Below are 22,756 nucleotides of genomic sequence, written 5' to 3' on the forward strand. Positions count from 1 at the left end.
GACTGAGAAGCCAAGCTGAAATATGCCTTGAGAGTTTTGAGGTCAGTTCCCACTCTTGGAAGAACTGAAGTCCAACTGAGATTATAGTTGTCTATCTTTGTCCTGTTGCCAGTGCTGTATTTTTAATATACAGACAAGGTAAGACTGCTGACTGACATCTGAGCAGTGGTAGAGTAGACAGCTCTTAAAGATTAGAGTGTGGCTGACATTTAAGCTGCTCAGATCCTTCACTGTTCTCTGAACTTACCTGCTTTTGAATTCTTCTCTCTAAGATTCATTAAGATTACTTGGCAGTATCTGTTTTCTGCTGCATTAAACAAAGCATACATCTACTCAAATAGAACAGGTACCCAGTTAAGCTTTTTTTCCTATGTACTGTTTTACTCTTTGCAGGCATCTGTGCTTAGGAATTTTACTTGCATTCTAGATAGAGGAAGAAAAAAAGTAAGAGCCACTGAGGGAAGGAAGTTACTTTCTAGCGTAGGTTGTGTGTTGGTTTTTTTTTTTAAAACATTTGATGATTTTTTTTCTAGGCAGTGTATTAAGGCCCTATATTTGATATATGTACACTTTAAAGAATGCAGCAAGACTAGATCCCCTCACAAACCTTCCTAAAAGAGCTTTGTACAGTAGGCTCTTGAGCTCTCTGAAAATCCAAATGTATTCTTGCTGAACACATGTTGCAGGGAAACAGCCAATGCAGTTCAGAGATAAAATTGTGTGTCAAGAATAATCAGTCGACTCAGTGGAAAATGTTACCCCTGCTCTTTCCAAGTGGAAATTAAAACTGGCTTTTTGAGAGTCACTTTGTCTGCTGTACTGTGAAAAATAATGTTTAAAATAACAGATCAAACCAGCCTGGAGTAATGGCAGTGAGAGGCGAGCTGTGAAATCCAATAGTTTGGCTGTGAGGCTGCTCATTTATGCATTAGCAGAGCTCCTAACCAAAAGCAAATCCAGAGAGGAGACAGAAAGGGTTCAAAACACCCACAGGATGCATCTTGCCTTAGGATCTGCCTTGCCATATGTTTCCCCCACCAAAGGTCAAAGACGTGGTGGGGGATTGGAATTACATGGCTGTAGATGTAGTCATCTGTTGCTGTGGAGAGACTGTGGCAATAGTATACGTATAGAAAAGGGATGAAATGGGCCTACATCACTGTAGTGAAGATATCTGACCAAGATCTGCTTCCCTGTGGTAGTGCTGAGGGGGTTTTATGTCAGCACACTTCATCACAGGCCTTCTTTAACATATTGCAGGTTATTTTTTGGAAACGTTCTCCTAAGGTATTGGACTTTACAGGTTATTCTGTGTTGCTTTTTGCTGCTTGTTGTTTTTTTCACCTGACATGTTTTTTGGACAAACACTCCTCAAGGGTGCCCAATTCTGACCCACCTCAGGCAAGGCACACCATTGTTGTTCTCCCCCCACCTTGGATTTGTAGGGCTATATTAAAAATGCACATTGCAGAATGCTTTTGCTGACCAGTTGTCAGCTCATTTTCTCAGGACAGTGGGTTTAGTTCTTTCTAGTCATTAGCTGCTGTAGTACCTCTGTTCTCTTCTCCCCACATCTTGCAACGGGTCCATTGTTAACTCCATGTCTTTTGCTTGCAGGAGCTTGTGGTACGATTTCTGAAGCGAGCTGCCAGCAATCTTCAGCAGTCCTTGAGGATGCTCCTCCCCAGCCGTCGTTTAGGACTAGATGATCGTCGTCGTATCCTGGCTCACCAATTGGGCGAGTTCATAATCTGTTACAACAAGGTGACTAATTCTTTCTTGGTTTTTCTTTTTGTAGCTCTTTGTTTCTGTTCTCTTCTAAAGTATCTCCTGCTGCCTGCTGTCATAGTCAAGACAGAAGGTTGTTTTAAAGGCTCTGTTCTGTAATTTACATGGTCTGTTTGCAGTTGCGCATCCAGTAAAGGTAGTTTGTCTGTTCAAATTGTCAGATAGACAACATTACTACTACATTATGTATGCAGTCCAGGAACTGTGTGCATAAAAATAAAAAGTTGTTGAAATGAAGAAGTGGAATTTAACTTGCAGTTTGCTTTTCCTTTGGCTTGTTTTCAATTCTAGTGCTTTGTAATGCCTCTTCCCATTTCTCCCTATTTTTATGACACTTCTTTAGAGATTTTTTTAATACTGAAGAGTACAAAATATGTATTTTATCATTTGTTTGGTATACTCAGGGACTGCTACCTATCTGTAGTATGGGACTCTGCATGCTCAGTGATAAGTAGGACATAATTTAAATAATTTTTACCTCTTTAGATGTAGAAGATGCTGTTCTTAGCATAGTCATTTCATGCTAATCCTTGTTTTGCAAGAACAGCTTCCCCTTTCCTTTGCCTCCTAGCATTTCTTTAGTGTTAGAGCAAGGGTAGTTTAAATTTTACTTTCAGAGGCTGCTGTGCACAGAGGCCTCCAAGCTCCTACTCATTAGCAGAGGATGTTCACTTACATTACCTTGTCAGAACTGACATCTGGTAACTTGATCTGTCAAAGCAAGATTGGTATTGAACAAAATCTGTTCCAGGGAGTGCCGTGTATGTCTAATGCTCATGGAATTACTGTGTTAGGAGTAACCACAAAACACTTGGGTGGCTCTGTGGTGAGTGAAGAACACAGCTGCTTTGGATATAATTTCCACTCAAATTGTATTCAAACATCAGGATTTTCTGCTAACTCTTGAGTAAATTCACAAAATAAAGCTGTGTAACTGGTAATAACTCAGTGCATAAACATATTTTCTCAGTTAAAACAAGTGAGAACAGATCACTTGAGGTTTTAGGATGTACACGTTCAAGCCACTGAGAGACTCTTAGGCTATGATGTTATTTGATATCTGATTCCAACATGTAGACATCTTTCACTGACTTGTAACTTCAGATTTAGTAGGGGACTCCTACTAGCTATTATGTATCTTCTGTAATGACAGAGAAGAAAAAAATTCTACCCCCAGCACACTAAGTAAAATAGATCACATATTGTCCAGACTTTTACTTAAGTAGTGAAGGGTAGAGAAATGTTCCAGAGTGGCTTTTTCTTCCCCCTCTTGAATGTATCTGACCCTTTCATCCTTGGAATGCTCGGAGTACCGGTAGGAAGCAATGAAGTAGATGTCAAGTCTGGTCAGATAAAGCTTGTATAATGGTACTGGTATTTCAGACAGGCCTGTAGGTTTTTCTTTAATTAACAAAGTTGTTTGTATCAATACAACCTCTAGTGTCAACAAGTTCTACTGGTGTAAAATAGATAATTTATATCTGAGAGCTTGCTCCCGTTCTCACACACAAAGGCTTACCATCTTTTATTCCAGTATATTTTAGTATATAAACGCATATTTACCACAGGCTATACTGTTTTATTTTACTTTGCTTTTGCTAAAGCCAGTATATTTCTGGTGTGTAGATAAGTCCTTAGCAATTTGCTGCATGACAAGAGAAATTAATTCAAGAGGAGAACTCCTAGTTTACAGTAGGAAATGTGGACGCCCTCAGCAGACCTTCTTCATTGAGTTTCTTTAATGTGATTTTATACTTTTGTCCTCCTTTCTTCCTGAATATCTCCTTTTGGGACAGATGCTCAAATAAAAGGTATTTTGAGGACCTCTGTATTTGTGACAGGTACAGCAGAAGTAGAAAGGGGACCTAATATCTATAAAGAATGTAAAGAATGATTTCTCCCCACCCTCTCCCTCCCCGCCCCTTCCTTATGTCCCAGCAAAGAGTATATTTGAAGGAGCAGCACGTATTTGTGAAAACCTGACCTCTTCTCAGCAAATCAATTTTAATAAATTATGTCAGGTATAAGAGTTTAGTGTATGCTTAGCGTACATAGAGACACTTACTTATACTGCTTATTAACAGGAAACAGAGCAGATGGTTCAGAAGCGATCAAAAAAGAAACAGGAAGAGGAGGAGGAGGGAGTGAATCCTGAAGGTTTTCAGAACTTTATTACCAGAGCAAGGTAGGAATGGATTTTATTCCATTTGACAAAGGATCTCCCAGCCCTGAAGGTGGTGGGATTGTTCTAAAGATCATATGATTGATCTAAAGGCATCTGGATACCTTTATTGACCATAGCACCTGCTCCTGCTCTTGCTGAGGGACAGAGAACTTGTCTTTTCTCCCTTCCAGCAACCAAGCAGTTGTAGCATCAGCATCTGGTGCATAGAGAAGGACGTACAATAGATGTTTTGACCATTAAGTGGATTCCAAAGGACAGCAGTGGTTGCCCTGGTCTGTGTAAATTTCAAGCTGATGCTGGTGAGCTAATGGTCTCCTTTCCTGTTATGCTGGAGCAAATGCAGCAGCACTTTGGAAGGAGAATGAAACTGGAGCTGCTGCTCAAATGGCCTTGAGTTGCTGTGGTTGAACAGTTGTTGTGGCTTTGGCTCTCAAGTTTCTGCTCTCTGAAACAAATCTCATGCTTGCTGCTTCTCTTCAGGAACTCTCCAGGTCTAGACTTCCTGACATGAGGAAGGAAGGGAGTTAGACTCCCTGTCTTCATCCTAGCCTCTTATTTGGCTTGCTAAGGTAGTTCAGTGCAAGCAGCTACTTTCACAATGAAAAAGCAGCATTTTCTAACTGTGCATGCTTTGAACTTTATCTGCCTTACATTTCCTATCAGACTCTTGTAAGTTTATTTTGAAAATAGGTAAATACTCTTTATGGCCTGTAGCATGGTATGAAAAACAATGGTATTATAGCTATCGCTGTGGAGAGGTCACAAATTATTCAGTGAACTAGAATTATGTCCTCAAAGTCTCTGATTCTTGAGCACAAAACCTGATTCCTTTTGACTCTCTTATTTGACCCATATATGACACATCTATATGGACAAGGACTCCTGTCAGTCTGGACAAGTAGAGTTCACCTGACTTTTTAATGTCCTTCTGTCTTCTCTGGGAAGGTTGACAGTCGCTGCTTTTTCATGATCATTTACGAAACTGTTCTTTCTTTTTCTCTTTTTGGATAGCACTCTTAGTGACTGATTAGAAATGGGTAATAGCTGAGGCTTCTTAACTAAGTTCAGGAGGCTTCACAGCCTCTTTTGATGCTACATACTCATGAAAACAATGAATTCTACATTTTGCTAATATAATTGATGGAGTCATTACTGCAACAGCTTTACAGGCTCCAAGAAAAATCTGGCTGCTTCTCGGGTAGAGTTCTATAAAAGAATGATATTCAAGACATCTGACTACCATATACCATAGCATCTAGTCCTGTCACTAGAAATACAGATTGATTACATGGGCCCATGGCATCCTCTTGATTCTCTGACATCTCTGGCTGCTAAAATGACTGTTGCCTCCTAGGGCAGGTCATTTTACTTTTTGTCAGAAATACTAAGAGATGGCTGTCTGGGGCAGAACTGCATACTCTTCTGTTTCCATGTTCTTGGCTACCATGCCACCGTGGCCTGATGCACAGTCTAGGCTGGGGCTGGAGATTTTTGCTGGATCATCTGCCTGAGTGATAAAGAACAGCAAAAGCCAGTTTGACAACGATCAGACAATTTCTAGTGATGATCTTTCTGCTTCGTATGAAGTATCAGGTATGTCTGAAAACTCTGATATCTGACACTAATTTGCGCTGTGCTTGAAACTTAAATCAGTGAACTAGTCATTTGGAGCCAAGCAACAGAGACAGATTTCCACTTTGAGTGTTTGTTCTGCAGGACAGTGAATGCAACACTGGAGAAAATGGGTAATAAATGTTGCCAATTAATAATTGGGATTATCTTATTGACTCTTTAACTTTGATATCACATGGATGGCATTGTGTTTAGTTATACATATGCTACAACCATTGCTTCTAAACATCCTCAGTGCAATGTAAAAGTATGTGCTTATGCTGGGAAATTCGATTAAAAGCTTAAAGCACCTTTGCACCAACAACTTTTCATTCTTATATTTCCTCTTCACCTCTATTCTCATTGGTTTGGGAGAAAAGGTGAACTTTTCAGCGTGCCCTGGATCCAAACTCCAGTGGCATCACCTTTAGACGTTGCTTTTACCAAAGCTCAGGCTAGCTAAGACTAGTAAAAGTGTGATATGCAGAGGACATTTTGAAGGATTATAACTGCTGCTATGCAAATTTATATTCCTGTGTTATAGTGCCAGTAACACTATAAGATAATATAATTCTTGCTTTTGGTGTTTGCTTTGCCATATACCCACTCACTAATGCTAAGGCAACACTCTAAAACAAAAGGAAAGCATGTTAGATATCAAAACAATTAGAATTACAGCTCGCACAAGTTCTAATATGAATGGCCAAGTAACTGATACTGCTTTGGGACCAATAGATGCTTGGGACATTGGGGCAGTTAAACTCTCTTCTTATAAAGAAAATGAGAACCATACACAAGTTTTGTGAGATTCACAAAAATATTGACTGTTCTGTTTGCTTGTCCTGCAGTTTTGGCTAATTAATAAGCTCTTCCCTCCTCTTTCCTCTTCTTCTCACAATGTTGAATTGAAACTACTGACAATGACTATAAAACAGGCTGAGCTGAGTTATCTCATGAACATGATAGCTGCTTGTCTAGAGAGTACCTGGGGAAGATTCACAAATTTTGCTGTGAGCTAATCACCCCAAAAATGTCTTTGGAGTTTTCACCTGCTCTTTATTTATCCTTGGAAGGCTCCTGGATGCCTTGAATTTTCTACTGCATAAGAAAATGGCATTTCAGTGGAAGTCTCAGGTTTAACCAAGACATGTTCCTTTCCTTCTGCTCTTACTCTGCAGAGCTGAGCAAATCATTATCTTGTCTGACCTCACCTTTTTTCCCACTCCCCTCTTCAGTCTCCTTGTTGTTTCTTGTCTTTGATTGTTACATGAAGGCAGAAAAGCTTAGAATCATCACTTACATCCATTCTTCTCTCCTTATTGTAGTGAAAGTGAGCTGGAGGAAGTGCTGACGTTTTACACACACAAAAACAAGTCAGCAAGTGTCTTCCTAGGAGCAAACTCCACAAGCACAAAACCCAGCAACACCAGTAACCAGTTAGAGAAACAGCCTCAAGGGGGTAAGTGTTGCAGGCAGTTCTGAGATGATGTTGCCCAGACAAATCCAGTTTAACTTCCGTCTATGGAAAGAGAAAAATTCCTCCAGAATGTTATTCAATTTTCTTGAGGTTGCATATTTTATTGGTTTTTTTTTTAAACTGACTCTGTATGTAAAGACTAGAGTAACTGCACTCCTATCTTCTTTGCCTGAAGTGAAATGGGATGAATCTGGACTAGCATTTATAAGGAACTAGATATGGTGGTTCATGACTGAAATGAGAATGTGCAAACCAAAGGCACTGAGATTTGATGTGAACAGAGATTCCTAAAATCAAAGTAAGGTGTGAGAGAAATCAAGGCCTGTTAAATTGTGCTGCCTATGGTAAGCATACCCATTGGAGGGCAGAGTCTGTATATTTGAGCCTAATTAGGTGTTCCATGGAAGGAAATGCAGGGCCAGCCATACACATCCAGTAGTCCGTGCTACTGTACATGACAGCACAATTGTGATCAATAGAGTTGTATGGTCTGCAGTACATATTAGCAAGAAAGTCCATTGTAACAAGGCTTAAATTTGACAATCCTGTTCTAATGATATCAGAGTTTGCATTTTTTCTACTTCCTAACTGCTTGATTTTGTTATAGATCATCCTGAAGTGGTGAAAAAAATAAAAGGTGATAGGCCCAAAAGTTCAGTTGCGGATCTGCCTGCAGAAGGAGCATTAAAAGGCTATAAACCGAAAGAAGTTAAATCAACCTGTAAGTGAACTGGTTTAAATCATTTAAAAAAAAAAAACAAAACACAAAACCATATACTGGTTTTAATACTGTTTTAAGCAACGGTTGGAATCCTTGGGTTCAAACTGAGAGATTCAAATGCACAATTTTGGGGAGGGTTCTGCAGGTTTTTCTTTTGAACCCAAGAGAACATACTGTAGAGTGAACAGTATGAGAGAGTTAGCTGCTCTTCTGTGGGGGAAGATCTAGATATGGCAAGCTTTGGAAGAGGATATTCATCATGTATAGCATCTTTTTATCTTTGCTGGTAAATGAGGTCATTTTGGCTTCAGTGTGTCTGAGTAGAGGTATCTTTGGTGTGTTGATATTATCCAAAGGATCTGAAAAGCAGATTTTTCTCATGTAGTGTGCTCATTATCTTTGTGTAGTTCCAGAAGGACCCACCTTCTCCTTAAATGCTGAAGTGAAATTACCTCGGTGTGGCCCTTCCAGTGCTTCTTCCTCTGTTTCTGGTGCCATGCTGCAGAGAAGTACCAGTCCCTGGATACCGTCTCAGCCTGCAGCATCTGAAAATTTGCAGATGCCTGGTCACCACTCATTGCCAGCTCCTCCAGTTGGTCCCAGGCTGATTCGGTCCACATCCCCGCTACCCTCCTCGCAGAGCACAGCTCCTGACAGCTCTTCTATCTTCACAAACCCAGTGTCCAGTGAGGCTTCTAGCCTTGCAGGGTTACATCGTTGTCATTCTGGTAGCTACACCATTGGCCCATTCTCATCTTTTCAGAGAGCTGCTCAGATCTACAGCCAAAGATTGTCCCGACCATCCTCTGCAAAAGTAGGTGAGTGTTCTGGGAAGCATAATAACCTGCTAGTTCAGTATAGAGATTGTGTAATCTCTGTTCTGGAGTAGGTAGAAATTTTACGTTTCCAGAATTATGAGTCTTGTTGAATGGTGCTAGATTTCTCATGGAAAGGAGGAGTGCAGGAAGCAGCCCTTGTTTGCCAAAGATGCCCTTTTACTGAGCAGAGGAACAGGGAGTCATAGAATTATTTAGGTTGGAAAGGACTCTTAAGGTTGAGTCCAACCATTAACCTAACACTACCAAGTTTACCACTAAACCATGTCCCTCAGTGCCACGTCTACACATGTTTTAAATACCTCCAGGGATGGTGACTCAACCGCTTCCCTGGGCAGCCTGTTCCAATGCTTGGCAACCCTTTCCGTGAAGAAATTTTTCCTAACATCCAATTTAAACCTCCCCTGGCACAACTTGAGACTGTTTCCTCTTGTCCTATCACTTGTTACTTGGGAGAAGAAGCTGACACCCACTTCACTACAACCTCTTTTCAGGTAGTTGTAGAGAGTGATAAGGTTTCCCCTCAGCTTTGAACTTCGAACTCAGCCTTTGGACTTGTTCAAAAAGAGCTGAGAAATGAAGTATTTTGTATTTTTGCTGGATGGTATTACTGACCTCTTATTTATCTTTAGTGATTTTAATATAGTTTTGGTTAGTAGAAGTCTGGTCTCAGTCTATGTGCTGTTCTTAGTTCTGTGTTTCTGTATCATGCAGAGAAATCCCTTAATGAAACACTTCTTGAACACTTAAAGGTGTGTCAAGACCTGCAAAAAAGAAAGATCTGAATGAATCATTACTGTATCTCTTTCTCTAGGACCTTTCAGCACTTCCATATCCAAGAGTATCTTAAAAACAAGATCTAGAGACCTTTCGTTTACCATTCTGGGGTAGAACACAGTTCAGCAATGCAACTTTAGAGTCTAAGGAATCTGAAGGGTAGAAGAAACCGTAGGAATTTATGGATGCAGACTGTAACCTATTAGGAAAGTTTTGGGAACCACACACAGGCTAACAGCTGTGGTCCTGATAACGTATATGTATTTGGTTTTTTTAGCGATGGTATATACATTTGCTTTAGGTTGTATATCAGGGTCAGCATATGTTCACTGAGATTGTTGTATATATATTGACTACCTATCTAGCATTAAAACAAATCTGAGTAGCTTATTTAAAGGGATCCATTTGTTTTTAAGGAAAAACATTACAAATTTAATTTAGGTAGTAGCAGACAATATCCTCTGGAATTGGGTGCCTTTAGATACATTATGGTAAAGAGAATATGGGTTTGGAATTGACAAAAGCTCGTATAGGCAATACCTGTGGAGAGTAGAAGGCCGTATTCTCCCTAGAATCTGCAGAAAGTATCACACCTGCTTTTGTATTGCTGCGATCAGCACGCTGAGAGAGTCTGACATAGTGCTTACTAAGCGTATTCAAATGTTTGTTTGGTAGGCTTGTGCCGTCGCAGTCCACATGGGCAGTGTGTGGGCTCAGCCAGGATGAACAAAGATGCAGAAGATACTTCTTCCCAAGGCAAACGTTATAGCCCCAGTATGGTAGCAGCAGAACTGCAGCAGCTGGCAGAAAAGCAAGCAGTCTGTCAGTATTCCCCTCCAAGCCACATGGGTCTCCTTACACAGCAGGTATGTAAGCAGTAAAGCTAGAGTCCCAGTGACAACAGAAAATTCTGTCACAGGCTTCGGTGTCAGCCCTTGGCTGAGCTGAGACATGCTGGAAGGCATAAATCTCATGAAAATAGATTTCTGTCATATTGTTGTTCTGAAGTGATTACAGTGACCAGAATTTTGATATTCTGTGAGATGACAAGAACATTGCTAAAGTCCTTCTATAGAAGAAAGCAAGACTGGGCAGAGGATTAGAAAATATGTTATAAAAAAAACAAATCCGTGCTTGGTCTTATTAAACAATAAAACCAAGTCTTCTCAGATTTGTGCTTCTGTGCATTTTGCTTCCTCATTCCTCCAGTGTGACATCACAGTGCTGGGAGTGGAAGCCTGCAGAATGGCTTCTGATGTAAAATCTATACTCCAATAATATTGTAAAGATATAATGAAGGTCTTACTAGCATGGGATATGATAATCCTTTTGCTAAACATGGTGGTATAGATCAAATTTACATTGGCTTCTGGAAGAATTCCACTTAGTTTCATATTTGTTTTTGAGTGCTATGTTGTAAATAGCTACACATGTAGTAATTTTTTTCTTTATAATATGCTGTAGTTGGGTTCAAAGGTGCTCAAGCTGGACACTTCTCAGTTAATTAAGCTGCCAGCTGGAGGTTCTCCAGGATAGGCACTTTGCCTTGGAAATTAACTTTTCCCCTCTTTACTTGCTAGGGGAAAACAGTTTAAATATCTTTGCTCTGATACTTTGATTTTGGAAGTATTGTTTTAACGGTGATGTTGCACTAACTTTTCTGAGGCATGTTTAATAGTTGCAATAGCTGCTCCTATTTGCTTCTTTTTGCTTCTTTCAGTTTTATTTTTACATGTTTGGATTTTGAATATCTGGATAGATGATTGGCAATATACCTTTTATAAATGTACCCCACCTTTTGAAAGTCTAGGAAGCTGAATAGATTTTTGGACCCATCTACATCTAGTTCAAGGTTTTGGTTCAGCCTAGGTGGTTGCAAAACTAACACAGGCACTCTGGTCGTTGCAGCTAGGTCTTGAACTTCAATGGATAAGTCACAAAAACAAAACATCTTTTTGTTGATGGACTTAGCAGAGAACGTGAGTACTGAATATACCAGTGATGCTGAGGCCTGATCTTGTGTCAGACCAGACCCTCATAAAAGAATTTGATCTTTCAAAGCCTGAAATGGTATGGGGATCATCAGGAGAAGCTAGTTTGCTTGTTCAGTAATATTCAGAGCTGTCAGTCTGGTTCTCCTAATGAAATAAGAATTTAGCTTTTTTAAGCTAAACTTTGTTAGTAAAATGGTTCAAAAAATTAGCATTTAAACAAATACTTGGGAAAAATTGAAATGAATCTATTTCATTTCAATCTTTTCAGGAAAGAACTTTTAAAAAATTCATAGGCTTTCTCCCTAAAATCACTCATTTCCCACTCGGTTCCAACTGCTGTGGTTTCTTAGGTCTGTCTAGAGAGCCCAGGTTGTCTTCTTGCTGCCATTTATATAGTTATTAGATTATTTTTAAATTTCTGTATTCCTACCATAGCTAGTTACTACTGGTTAAATTAGGAAGTACAGAAAGGGGAATCCAGAGAGGAATTCAAAGATCTATATGGGAAGGGCTGGGTGGCTTTCTGAGTCCAGCTGTGTTGGGTGACAAAGGAGCATACTCTGGTAACTGTAGATGGTGGAGACTGAAACCTCTTTAGACACAGTCAATCAGTGTAGGTATACTCAAGCCTGAAAGTGGCTATGAAGTGCAGTGGTAGCTGTGGAAATGTGTTGGTGGTGGTAAATGTGTCTGCATTGCTTTTTGCTTCTGGGTTCTTCCATGATACTTTCCCACAGAAGAGGTGGGAAATGCATGGAAGGAGAGTGAAGGTGCTAGTTCCCTTCTTTGTGATAAGAAAACAATAAAGACCTCAGCTCCTAGCAGTCAATGTAGATTTTCTGAATGACCTTGATATATTTTTTTTTATTTGGCTACACAGTGTTCATACAGGCTTTGCTTCTGTAGTGAAGTATAGTGTGTCTCAGTGGTCTTCTGTCATCATGAAAAAGGTCCATGTAGAAAGGGGTTCACAAATCAATGAAATGTTTAGAACTGGAGCTCTGTCTGACAGGGAATTTCCTTCCTGAGCCTGCATCCGTTCGGTTCTAGACATCTGCTCTCTACTGTGATTCTCGAGGCTGTATTTCTGCAATAATCCCTTTGAAGAGATGAAATCTGAAGTTTGCTTAGTATGAAAATTTGGATGGTTTAGTTGAGGACAGTTTGGGGTTTTTTCTTTTTTTTTTTTTTTCTTTTTTTAAGGCAATCTGATTCTTCAGTACTGAATTTATGGTATATAGTAATTTCTAAGCCGAGACTATTATTTTAATCATACCTGAAACGGTGATGTTTTGGAAGGTTCAGATGTAACTGCAAAGCCCAAAGGAACAGACCTAAAGTGTACAGCTACTACTTGTGCTTTTCTGCTTTTCTTTTTTTCCTTGAACACGACTCTTCTGTCATCTGAGAGTCATTCTGGTTTTGTGCTGGGATTTTTTTGTGTGCATGGTTGTGTGGGGCTTTTTTGTGTGAGTTTTTTTTCTTTTTGATCCAGCCTGGCTTTTAAAGCCTTGTCTTGCAACAAGGACCAAGGGATTTAGTTCTGTGGGAAGACAAGGCTGCCATGACAATGAGGGGGAGACAAGAGGTTCCAGCATACAATAAAAGCATGATAGTATGACAGCAAGTGCCTGTAGAGGTAAAACTGGAGGAGCCAAACAAGGGTTGGGCTCATTGTTGAAGGACCTGGAACCAGGACACCTGGCATTGAGCCACTGGGTGTGGATGTGTGTTTGAAGCACAGGAACTGAATGAGTAGGAGCAGTGCAGGCATTAGAGTAGGCTGGCAGTTTGGAAAGTGATTTGCAGAAAGGTAGATATCAGTGAAGCTATCTGGGAGTGCGGTGTGGTTATAGATTTGGGCAGAGGAAGATTTGGTCTGAACCAGAATGGGGGGAGATAAAGGCAGAAGAGAGAGACGTGGGAGAGGATTTAGTAAACAGCTGGAGAGAAATGAGAAGTCAAAGACCATTGGTATGGGTTGAAAGCGGGAAAGTCTTGGGATGGGAGTCTTTGACAGCTCTGAGTTATGAAACCCTGGTGGCTTTGGGACAGGAGAAGTAAGGGATTGAAAGCTGAGAGAAGGTTAGAGATAGGGCTCATATGAGGGTGATTTAATTAAACAAGGCACTACTTTCCAATGTATTTCTAGACAGGAGACTCTGAACTGGTCTTTCCCCTCCTTTTCACTCCTCTGTTTAGGCCACTTGAAATATCATAGTCCTTTAAAAGTAAAAGCATTCTAAAATAAATTGGCATGAAGACAACCCCTGGAAAAGAACATCGCTTACCTAAATAATAAAAATAGTACAATTGTTTAAAGCTACTCCAGAAACTGAGTTAGTCTACCTTGTTGGAAAGTACCTGGCTGGTATGAAAGGGACTTGGTATTTGAATTTAATTATGTTTAATGGCAAGATTAGGACTATTGGTTTGGAGGGGGTGTATGTGAAAGAGAGACTTTTGAAAATGCTACTATTGCTGTGGACTGTTTCATTTCCAAGGGAAAGAGCTTCTGTGTGTGAGTTGAATGCATTTGTCTGTGTCTTGGTTCCCTGTGTCATGCCTGGGTGTGTCTTGGGGGCAGGTATACTCTGAATACATTACCTCCTTCCAAGGGCAGCTGGGAAGCTTGTTTTCCATTCCCATTCTTGAGAATTGCTTCTGGTATCCATGTACTAGCGTGGGTCTCGGGATTCCCAGAAATGTAGCCTTAGCAGCTGTGCTTGGAAATGACATTGCCATTCTGGTTGGGAGTCCACATCTGTTCCTCTCCAGTCCCTGCTGTCCTTCACTGTTTCCTACCTGTGCCCAAAGCACCTGTTTCACGTTTTCTCTCTTACACTCTGCATTAGATCAATTTAATTTATGAAGCCAATTGGCTGCTGAAATGATAATGTTCAAAGGGAAAATTTTAAGTGTAAGTATCTGATGAGCTTTGAACAAGATATTTAAAATCTGCCATCTTAAGAAAACAAGATTTTTGTGATTACATCAGCTTTCTGTCTTGTCAGTCCTCTCCATTCTCTTCTGAAATACCAGATGGTAACTTCACAGTGGTACTCATAAATTGAACGGTTCTTATAATATGGGAGTTGAAGATGGCAGGAAGTTGAAGCCTTACTGGTGTGCGCCTTCATTGCCTTGTACGCAGTTAGTTTTCGGTCCTCACAGACTGTCTCACAAAGTTTGTGAGAAAGTTTTGCCTTTATTTTGTATTTTTGAAAAATTTTTCATTATGTCCTATAAAATTTCACCAGTGCATCTTCACAAGAATCATTACTTAATCCCCTACATCACTGTATGATACCTTACTGCTCAGTTGCAGAAATGAGAGAATGAACAGAGAGAAAAGAGGAGCAGTATTATTCTATCTTAGGCTAGAAAAGGAGCAGCTGTTGGGGTAAGTTCTGTAACTGCCTTTGATAGTAAGTCCAGGAAAGATGTTGCTTTAAGGACACACTGGAGTATGACAACCTCCAGTTAGGTTATGAAAGATAAATATTCAGCATTACAAATTAATAAATACAATGAATCATAGAATGGTTTGGGTTGGAAGGGACCCAAAGATCGTCTAGCTCCAACCCCTGTGCCGTGGGCAGGGACACCTTCCACTAGACCAGGTTGCTCTAAGCCCCATCCAACCTGGCCTTGAACACTTCCAGGGATGGGGCATCTACAACTTCTCTGGGCAACGTGTTCCAGTGCCTCACCACCCTCAGAGTGAAGAATTTCTTATATCTAATCTAAGTCTACCCCCTTTCAGTTTAAAGCCATTAGCCCTTGTCCTATCGCTACCTGCCCTTGTATAAAGTCCCTCACCAGCTTTCTTGCAGGCCCCCTTCAGGTACTGGAAGCCTGCTAGAAGGTCTCCCCAGAGCCTTCTCTTCTCCAGGCTGAACAATCCCAACTATCTCAGCCTGTCTTCATAGGAAAGGTGCTCCAGCCCTCGGATCATCTTCATGGCCATCCTCTGGACCCACTCCAACAGGTCCATTGCCTTCTTATACTGGGGGCTCCAGAGCTGTATGCAATAATCCAGGTGGGGGTCTCACAAGAGCAGAGTAGAGGGGCAGAATCACCTCCCTCGACCTGCTGGCCACGCTTCTTTTGATGCAGCCCAGGATACGGTTGGCTTTCTGGGCTGCAAGCACACATTGCTGGGTCACGGTGAGCCTTCTGCTCAACCAGCACCCTCAGGTCATTCTCCTTAGGGCTGCTTTCAGCCTATTCTTCACCCAGCCTGTGTTTGTTCTTGGGATTGCCCCATGTGCAGGACCTTGCACTTGGCCGTGTTGAACTTCATGAGGTTTGCATGGATTCACCTCTCAAGCCTATCGAGGTCTCTCTGGATGGCATCCCTTCCCTCCAGTGTGCCAACTGCACCACACAGCTTGGTGTCATTGGCAAACTTGCTGAGGGTACACTCAATTGCACTGTCCATGTTGCCCACAAAGATGTTAACACTGGTCCCAATAGCGACCCCTGAGGAGTGCCACTTGTCACTGGTCTCCACTTAGACATCGAGCTGTTGACTGCAACTGTTTGAGTGCAACCATCCAGCCAGTTCCTTATTCACTGAGTGGTCCATCCATCAAATCCATGTCTCTCCAATTTAGAGCAAGGATATTGTGTAGGACAGTGTCAAATGCTGTGCACAAGTCCAGATAGATGATGTCAGCTGCTAGAGAGAATCTTTATTGTTAAATATAGCAATTAGCAGTGAATGTTAGTTTTTAATTCTGAGGAATTTTATTCCATTTATTTACTTAAAACCACAGATTTAAAATGTTTTTGTGATCACATAAAATTATTACATTAAAGCTAATAATAAAGCTGATTGAGGTTGTGACAGTGAGAATTATGTACCTCTGTCCATAAGAACTCTTTTAAACACTGCCTGATTTTTGCAGTATTCACCATCTAACTATAGTACTCTACAGCATCCAAAAATAACGAGTTGATCCCCTACTTAACTACCCAATGTGTTTGGGAGCAAGCAACACAGAGGTCTCTATGGAAAATGTGTGCCTTCTGAGGATCCAGCATTAACCTGATAAGTTCACGACTGAGTGGGATAATAAGGAAGTGTCTGAGCTCAAGGGGTCATAAGAATACAAATAAGAGAGAAAATGCCTCTGTCCAAATTCCCCACGTTTCAACTAATTTAGTCTTGAAGATAGTACATTCTTACCTGTTTTGTGAAAAACATTAAGTGCAAAGTGCAAGGCCCATGAGAGTGTTCCAGTCAAGGGCTAGAATCAAGTGGAGTTCAACATATCTGTTCTGTTTGGACTGCTGCCTGGCCAGTCAGAATGCATATATTAATTAGCAGTGAAGGGGCTTCTGATTTGGAATGAGCTACAATATGTGCTGCTTCTTGCTTGTAAGTTAGGGGGACGTAGAGAGGAAGGATCTTGAAGGTATCATAAGTATCAGACTTGTGAATGATGTGATTATGGGCAAAGGAGACATGCATGGATGCCCCAGGAAATCAGATTTCTTTAAATATGCCATTGATAGGTTAATTTATTAATTCAGTGGGGATACAGTCTAGGTCTGTAGAAACAAATTTTGGAGGATATGGGTATTAGAGGTATTAAATAATTTATTTTGCATTATTTTTCACTATAGTAGATACAGAGGAGATACATTTTATTTCCAGGTAATGAAGTTAAGCTCCAAGGAGAAAAAATGTAGGCAAAAAATGTTTTATGAGACTTCTGTGGCTGGATGGTGTACATCTAGGAGTTCAGAAATGCAACAGTGAGGTGACAAAGTTTCTACTGAAAGGTGAGGTCAGGGGTAAAACTGGTATAGAGGACAGAAAGACAACAAACGTTCTTATCTGTAATAAGGACCCTCAAGTTTACTGTAAATTAAAGCAATGAGTCTTGCTCCACTAGCAGATATATATTAAACTGAAATTAAAATGAATTCACTCAGGTAAATATAATTCAGACCAGAAAAAAAACCAAAATGCCCAACCCATGTCTTGATCTATTAGAATTCTTTGAACTGAGAAAAATAGCATCTGGTGGAACTGGTTCTTGTTGTTCAGACTTTCAAAAAAATTTTTGACAAGCTCTCAGCAAGGACTGTTAAGCAAGTCAGGTATCTCTAGGGTGAGAGGGGAAGTTGAAAACTGACAGAAAGCAAACAAAAGAATAACTGGTCAGTTTGCTATACAGCAAGTGGATAACCAAAGATGAAGAATACAGGATGCACATGGAGTGTGAAATTAAAGATTTGAATGGAGGAGTTTCATAATGACTGGCATGTTATAACCTAAAGAATGAATATAAAAGCAAGTTATTGCAATGTAATATGGGGTGTGAATTTACAGTAGATTAGTGTTCATCCGTGTGATCACATGCTTGTGCAGCTCATGTTTATAACATGAGATAACTCCTTGTTGCCTTCAGTATAACGTGGGCTACAAGTGTCCAGATGTTAAATTACTGTGAGGTTGTGTGTGCTGTAAACTTAAACTTGAGCCTACCTCCTGGTAATTTGTCAGTATGTCTGTATTCTTTTTTGGTTATTATGAGAAAAGCTAAGAGAAATTTAACAACTGCATTAACTGGGCAAGATAATGGCAGATGCAGTTCAGTGTTTACAAATAACTGATTACATGACAAGCAATATTTTTAACCACTTAATAAGCTTTAATCATTTAGGGTAGAAAAAATTAGTTTTGTTCTGGAAAGCTCGGTGGAGGTAGCTGTTCAATGTCAAGCGGTAAAGGCAACAAACAAAAATTATTAACTTGTTTAAGGAACAGGATAGGAAGTAGCATGCATTTATGTAAGGATCAATTATGTGCCCTTCCTTGAAAAACTGTTTTCAGTTCTAGTTGCCATTCATAAAGTGAATTCAGGAAAAATAAATGGGATTCACAGATGAGGGACCACAACAATTAACTGCAAAATGCATTTTTTAATGAGGAAGTGAAAATATTAAGTTTGTTTTGGGAGGAGATAGGTATGAAGGAATTATACAGAGCAGTGGGTGACAAGGTAAATAAAGTTGCTTTTATTCATGTTTCTCATAATAAGAAGGGGATATTCAGTTTAGTAGGGAGACATCAGAGGAAAAACCAATAAAAAGGAATAGTTCCTTTTGCAGAATATAGTTAGCTTCCGAAACTTCCTGCAACAAAATACCATTAAGGCAGAAAGCTTAACAGGCCATAGTTAGACAGAATTATGAGCATTTTGCAAATGATAGATCCCTAGGTTTTGACATACAGAAATAATATAACTTTCCTTATTGGTAAATTTTTTTAGTTAGATGCATAGACACTAAAATTTCATTCATCTTCTGAAATATGTTAGGCAGGATAGTGAGTTTGCTGGGCCATTGCTCTGAACTGACCTTTTGTCTTTAATTCTGAGGGATGTGTCCTATACTGCTGCTTCCATACTTAGGACCTTTTCTTTGCTACGTAGCTTTACTGCAGTCAAGCTAAATATTTCCTTTATGATAAGTGGGTTACTGAGACACTTGTAAGGAAATCAGTATCTCAAATTAGCGATTTCCCTAGTGATGGCATGCAAATGATTGCTAATTATTTTTACAGAGTGATAATGTCTTTGTCAGTATGTGTAGCGTAGTGGTTCACCAGTAGTGTTGTCAGTGTGTTAATGATACTGAATTAAATTTTTCAATTGTCCTGAAATTTTCTTGTTTAGTTTGCCCATTGCCTAGCATGAGCCTAATATGGTAGCAGTACTATTGGAGAATCAAGGCAGATACATTGGTGGTGAGATGGGGATTGAAGCCTGAAGTTACAGTTCAGTAAGCCCCTTTCATTGTATAAAGACTTAATTGCCTTTCTTGCCTTGATTTGTGGTATAGGGACCTTACTGGCTACTATGTTACTTCTGGACAGCTGAACTAAGAGGGTTTTTTTCACCTGTACCTACTGTTAGCCATCGGCCTTTCCTGATGGATAGGTGGATGAGGGCTGTGACCAAAATAATGGAGGCTTCTTTTCTCTCTGCTGTGTTCCTTATCAGGTGTTAATCCTAAAGTCTTTATTTCATGTGTGTTTAGCATAAAATATTTCCGTGTGCTTGTGTTGTGGCAATTCCTACAGGGAGGATGTGAAAATGCACAGCATGTGTGTAGATCCAGAGCCAGGTGGCTCGATCCTGGATATGTATGTGGTTTTTTTTCCTATGTGTATAGCATGCTATTTCTCTGAAATGTGCTGTGAGGTAAAAAGGTTTTCTTTCTGCTGGATCTGCGTGAGGTCCCTATCACTGACTGGTGTGGGGGGCTGCAATTGATATCTACCAGACTGTAGTACTTTGTAGTTATTAATGATAGTGAACTGAAGAATGGGTTGAATTGGCGAGCTTCACCAGGAGGAGGAGGAGGAAGAGAAGGAGGAGGGGAAGCCTGGTCGGAGCTCTGCCCCTCTCTGTGAGGGAGAGTGTGAGATTTCAGAACCCAGCCATTATTAGGAATAGCTCCAAATCTTCTAGCCAGGGAGTTTAATCACAGGGATAACATCAGACCACCCAGGCAACGGCTATACTGAGCTGCCTCCATCTCTGCTACGTAGCCAGCCAGTGCCCAAGATCCAGCAGCCAGGATTCCTGCAAACATGCTGACAGATCCATAGGAGGATGGGGCACTTCTCTCATTCTACATTTTTTGTTTGGACAGAAGGTGGAAATTAGCAAGAAGCAAATGCGTTTACTAAACTTTAGGACAGGGAGTGAGGAGGAATTGGAATGGGCACTTTACAGTGCCCCAGAGTGACCTTGTGGGAATAATATGACACAGGAATCCCAAAATAGCGAGCTTCAGCTTAACATCAGCTACAACAATATTTGAACCCACACTCCTCAGTTACCTGTCTGTTATACAGCGTGGTACCCTGGCCTGCCTTGTTCTCAGCAGAGAAAAAGTGCTGCAAAGCAAACTGCCAGTGTGCCAAAACACATTGTATGGGTCCCAATGGGCATCAGTTCTTTCAGTTCTAGATCTGAGCAGCGCAACACGGTGACTGCAAAAAGACCATTAAAATCAGGGTGCAGCAAATATTTGCAGAAATTTTGCGGGGATATTTTCCCCACAAAAGGGTTGTTTTCAGTGTTAATCCCTTGCTTTGAGTCAACCCACTTTATCTGCGTCTTAATCAGATTTATTTTCGGTATGTAACCATTTGGTTGGCTTTTACCCTTCCACTGATGGAGAGGAAGGGAAGTGTAAAGGAAAAAGGCATCTCATTTGTAACTAGGAAGAGGAGCAAGAAGCCAGGAGATGAAGTCTGAGGGATATTTTTCTTTCCTTTTTCACACAGCTTTGCACTGTTTCAGGGCCCTATCTCCTCCTCATCCCCAGGCTGTTCACACAGGAGCTGGAATTACTTTCAATACTACTGATTTGTAGCATCAGCAGTAATATAACTGGTCTCAGCAGAGGTTGAGGAAGTGAAAATGTCAGTGTAGTTTCTGCAGTGCTTGAATTGAACCCCTCCTGCTCTGAGGCTCCAAAGGGAATAGGAGCAGAGGCTTTTGTTATGATGCAGCAACATCTGCAGATCTGCAGAGAGTCACCAAATGGGCCAGGCTGAGCAGCTAGAACTCATGTTATGATCAGGGTGTAATCTTTCCCATCAAACATTTGGCAGGACTGTGCCTTATCAAAATCCACTCCCACTGGGAAGTTTTGAGGCAGAGAGCGTCTAATGAAAGACTGACTTTTTCAGGAGAAGGAAGAGGGGAGTTCAGCCATCCACAGCAGCAGCATTAACTTGAGGTATTTTTTCATTGTTAAATGGATGCATACGCTGGAGGCACTACAAAGGAATCTGCAAATTTGTCAGGTTTCCCAGGAATGTCTCTGGCAGGTCTTTGTCTGGAACATTTTCTGGAGACTGGAACACTTGTGCTCTGTATGCATATGTATATCCTGTAAGCTGGTAAGCTCCACAAGCAGAGAAGGAATGTCACAGGCCTTTGGCCAGATCAGCCTTGGTACACACACAGATTTCATACTTCCCAGCCTGTTAGCCCCAGTTCTTCCCTTCTTGCTGGTTTCTCCTGCAAATTCAAATCTGTACATAAAATGAAGGTGTTGTAGTATGGGGTTTGATTAGTAAGCTGGCCTGGGTAACAAAAAGGTGGCCTTAGAAAAATCTATATTAGATGGTTTCTTCAAGGAATTTGTAGTAGGTATGTTTTGTGTCACTATTCAGACAGTGCGTGTGTGTGTGTATGTTAAGAGATCCTGTGGTTTGGGGTTTCCTTTGCCTCTTAAGGAAAGAGGCAGGTTAAGAGCCTGTGATGCTACCCATACTGGGATGGCCTGTTGGATTTCAGTATCCCAATGCAAGGAAGACAAGGCAGGCAGACTATTTCCAATAGTACTGGAAGACCTGGGTGCTCTGTTATGCCAAGTCATGCTAGCCTGTGCTAGATCACAGGTGTACGTGGGAGCTCTGTGGTAAAGCCAAGAAAATGCAACACACAGACTGGAGAGAGAGCAGATTAACAGTGAATATTTATACTGTTATAGCATCTAGTCATAGTCATCTCTGAAGGCTGAAAGAAGGAAAAATATAACTGAAAGACTGCAGAAAAATTATTTTTTATTTTTTACATGGCTCTTCCCCTCTGTTCCCAAGAATATAAATATTGCACTGGTCTTGAAAGCTTGAGGGGTGTGCATGTCTAAGGAAGGGTTGGCAGGTGAAAATTCAGTGACTATGGAAGCCAGGTAATGGAAGAATAGAAACATTTCTTTTACAAGCCATTGGATAAAGATGGCATTGCTGGATGAATGGTAAGTAATAAAATGGAAACTTAGGGATTGACTGAAGGGTCTTGAAGGAGTCAAACTGAGCATATGGGAAAAAAATAGATCAAAAGACAAAGGAGAAGATACTACAAATGATGAGACATTTTGCACATTTTCAGTTTCCTAATGGAACGCTTCCTTCTTTGAGCTTATGATATAGGGTCATCCTGTCCTGTCTGAGGCATCAAAACCTAAAGATTCTGGTCTGGTCATAAGGTAGCAGAGTAGTGATCTTATGTGTCTTACTATGATCCTTGTCCAATCTGTCTTTAAAAGAAAAGGTTTCTCAGTGAACTGTTAATGTTCATGTATAGCTTTGAAACTTGTTGATAGGCACATTGTGCTGAAGACTATGTGGCATTAGGTCTCCTCCCTCCTGTTTCGGACAGTGAACTTTTTATCATATCGAAGGTTTCTTTGGAAGAGACAATAAAGTAGGCCTATGACGACTGCATTCTTTTGGTATATCTGTTGGTCTTGATCTTTGAAGTATGTCTCGAACTCTGAATCCCTTTTCCTTCTCATCAGTCAGAAAGATCCAAATGGCAACGT

General features: G+C 40.6%; 1 protein-coding gene across 5 annotated transcripts in view; it reads left to right on the forward strand.

Moving 5' to 3' along the window:
- TTLL5 (tubulin tyrosine ligase like 5) overlaps nucleotides 1-22,756 on the forward strand; it is a 146,680-nt gene that overhangs the window by 55,058 nt on the left and 68,866 nt on the right. For all 5 annotated transcript variants that reach the window (XM_064460414.1, XM_064460413.1, XM_064460415.1 and 2 more), the window contains 6 exons: nucleotides 1,618-1,764; nucleotides 3,873-3,973; nucleotides 6,910-7,043; nucleotides 7,669-7,782; nucleotides 8,190-8,600; nucleotides 10,071-10,261. In XM_064460414.1, the coding sequence (XP_064316484.1) occupies nucleotides 1,618-1,764; nucleotides 3,873-3,973; nucleotides 6,910-7,043; nucleotides 7,669-7,782; nucleotides 8,190-8,600; nucleotides 10,071-10,261 (1,098 nt within the window). The remainder of the gene's footprint in view (nucleotides 1-1,617; nucleotides 1,765-3,872; nucleotides 3,974-6,909; nucleotides 7,044-7,668; nucleotides 7,783-8,189; nucleotides 8,601-10,070; nucleotides 10,262-22,756) is intronic.

The sequence above is a fragment of the Phalacrocorax carbo genome, chromosome 9 (genome assembly GCF_963921805.1).
Source record: "Phalacrocorax carbo chromosome 9, bPhaCar2.1, whole genome shotgun sequence".
Taxonomy (NCBI): domain Eukaryota; kingdom Metazoa; phylum Chordata; class Aves; order Suliformes; family Phalacrocoracidae; genus Phalacrocorax; species Phalacrocorax carbo.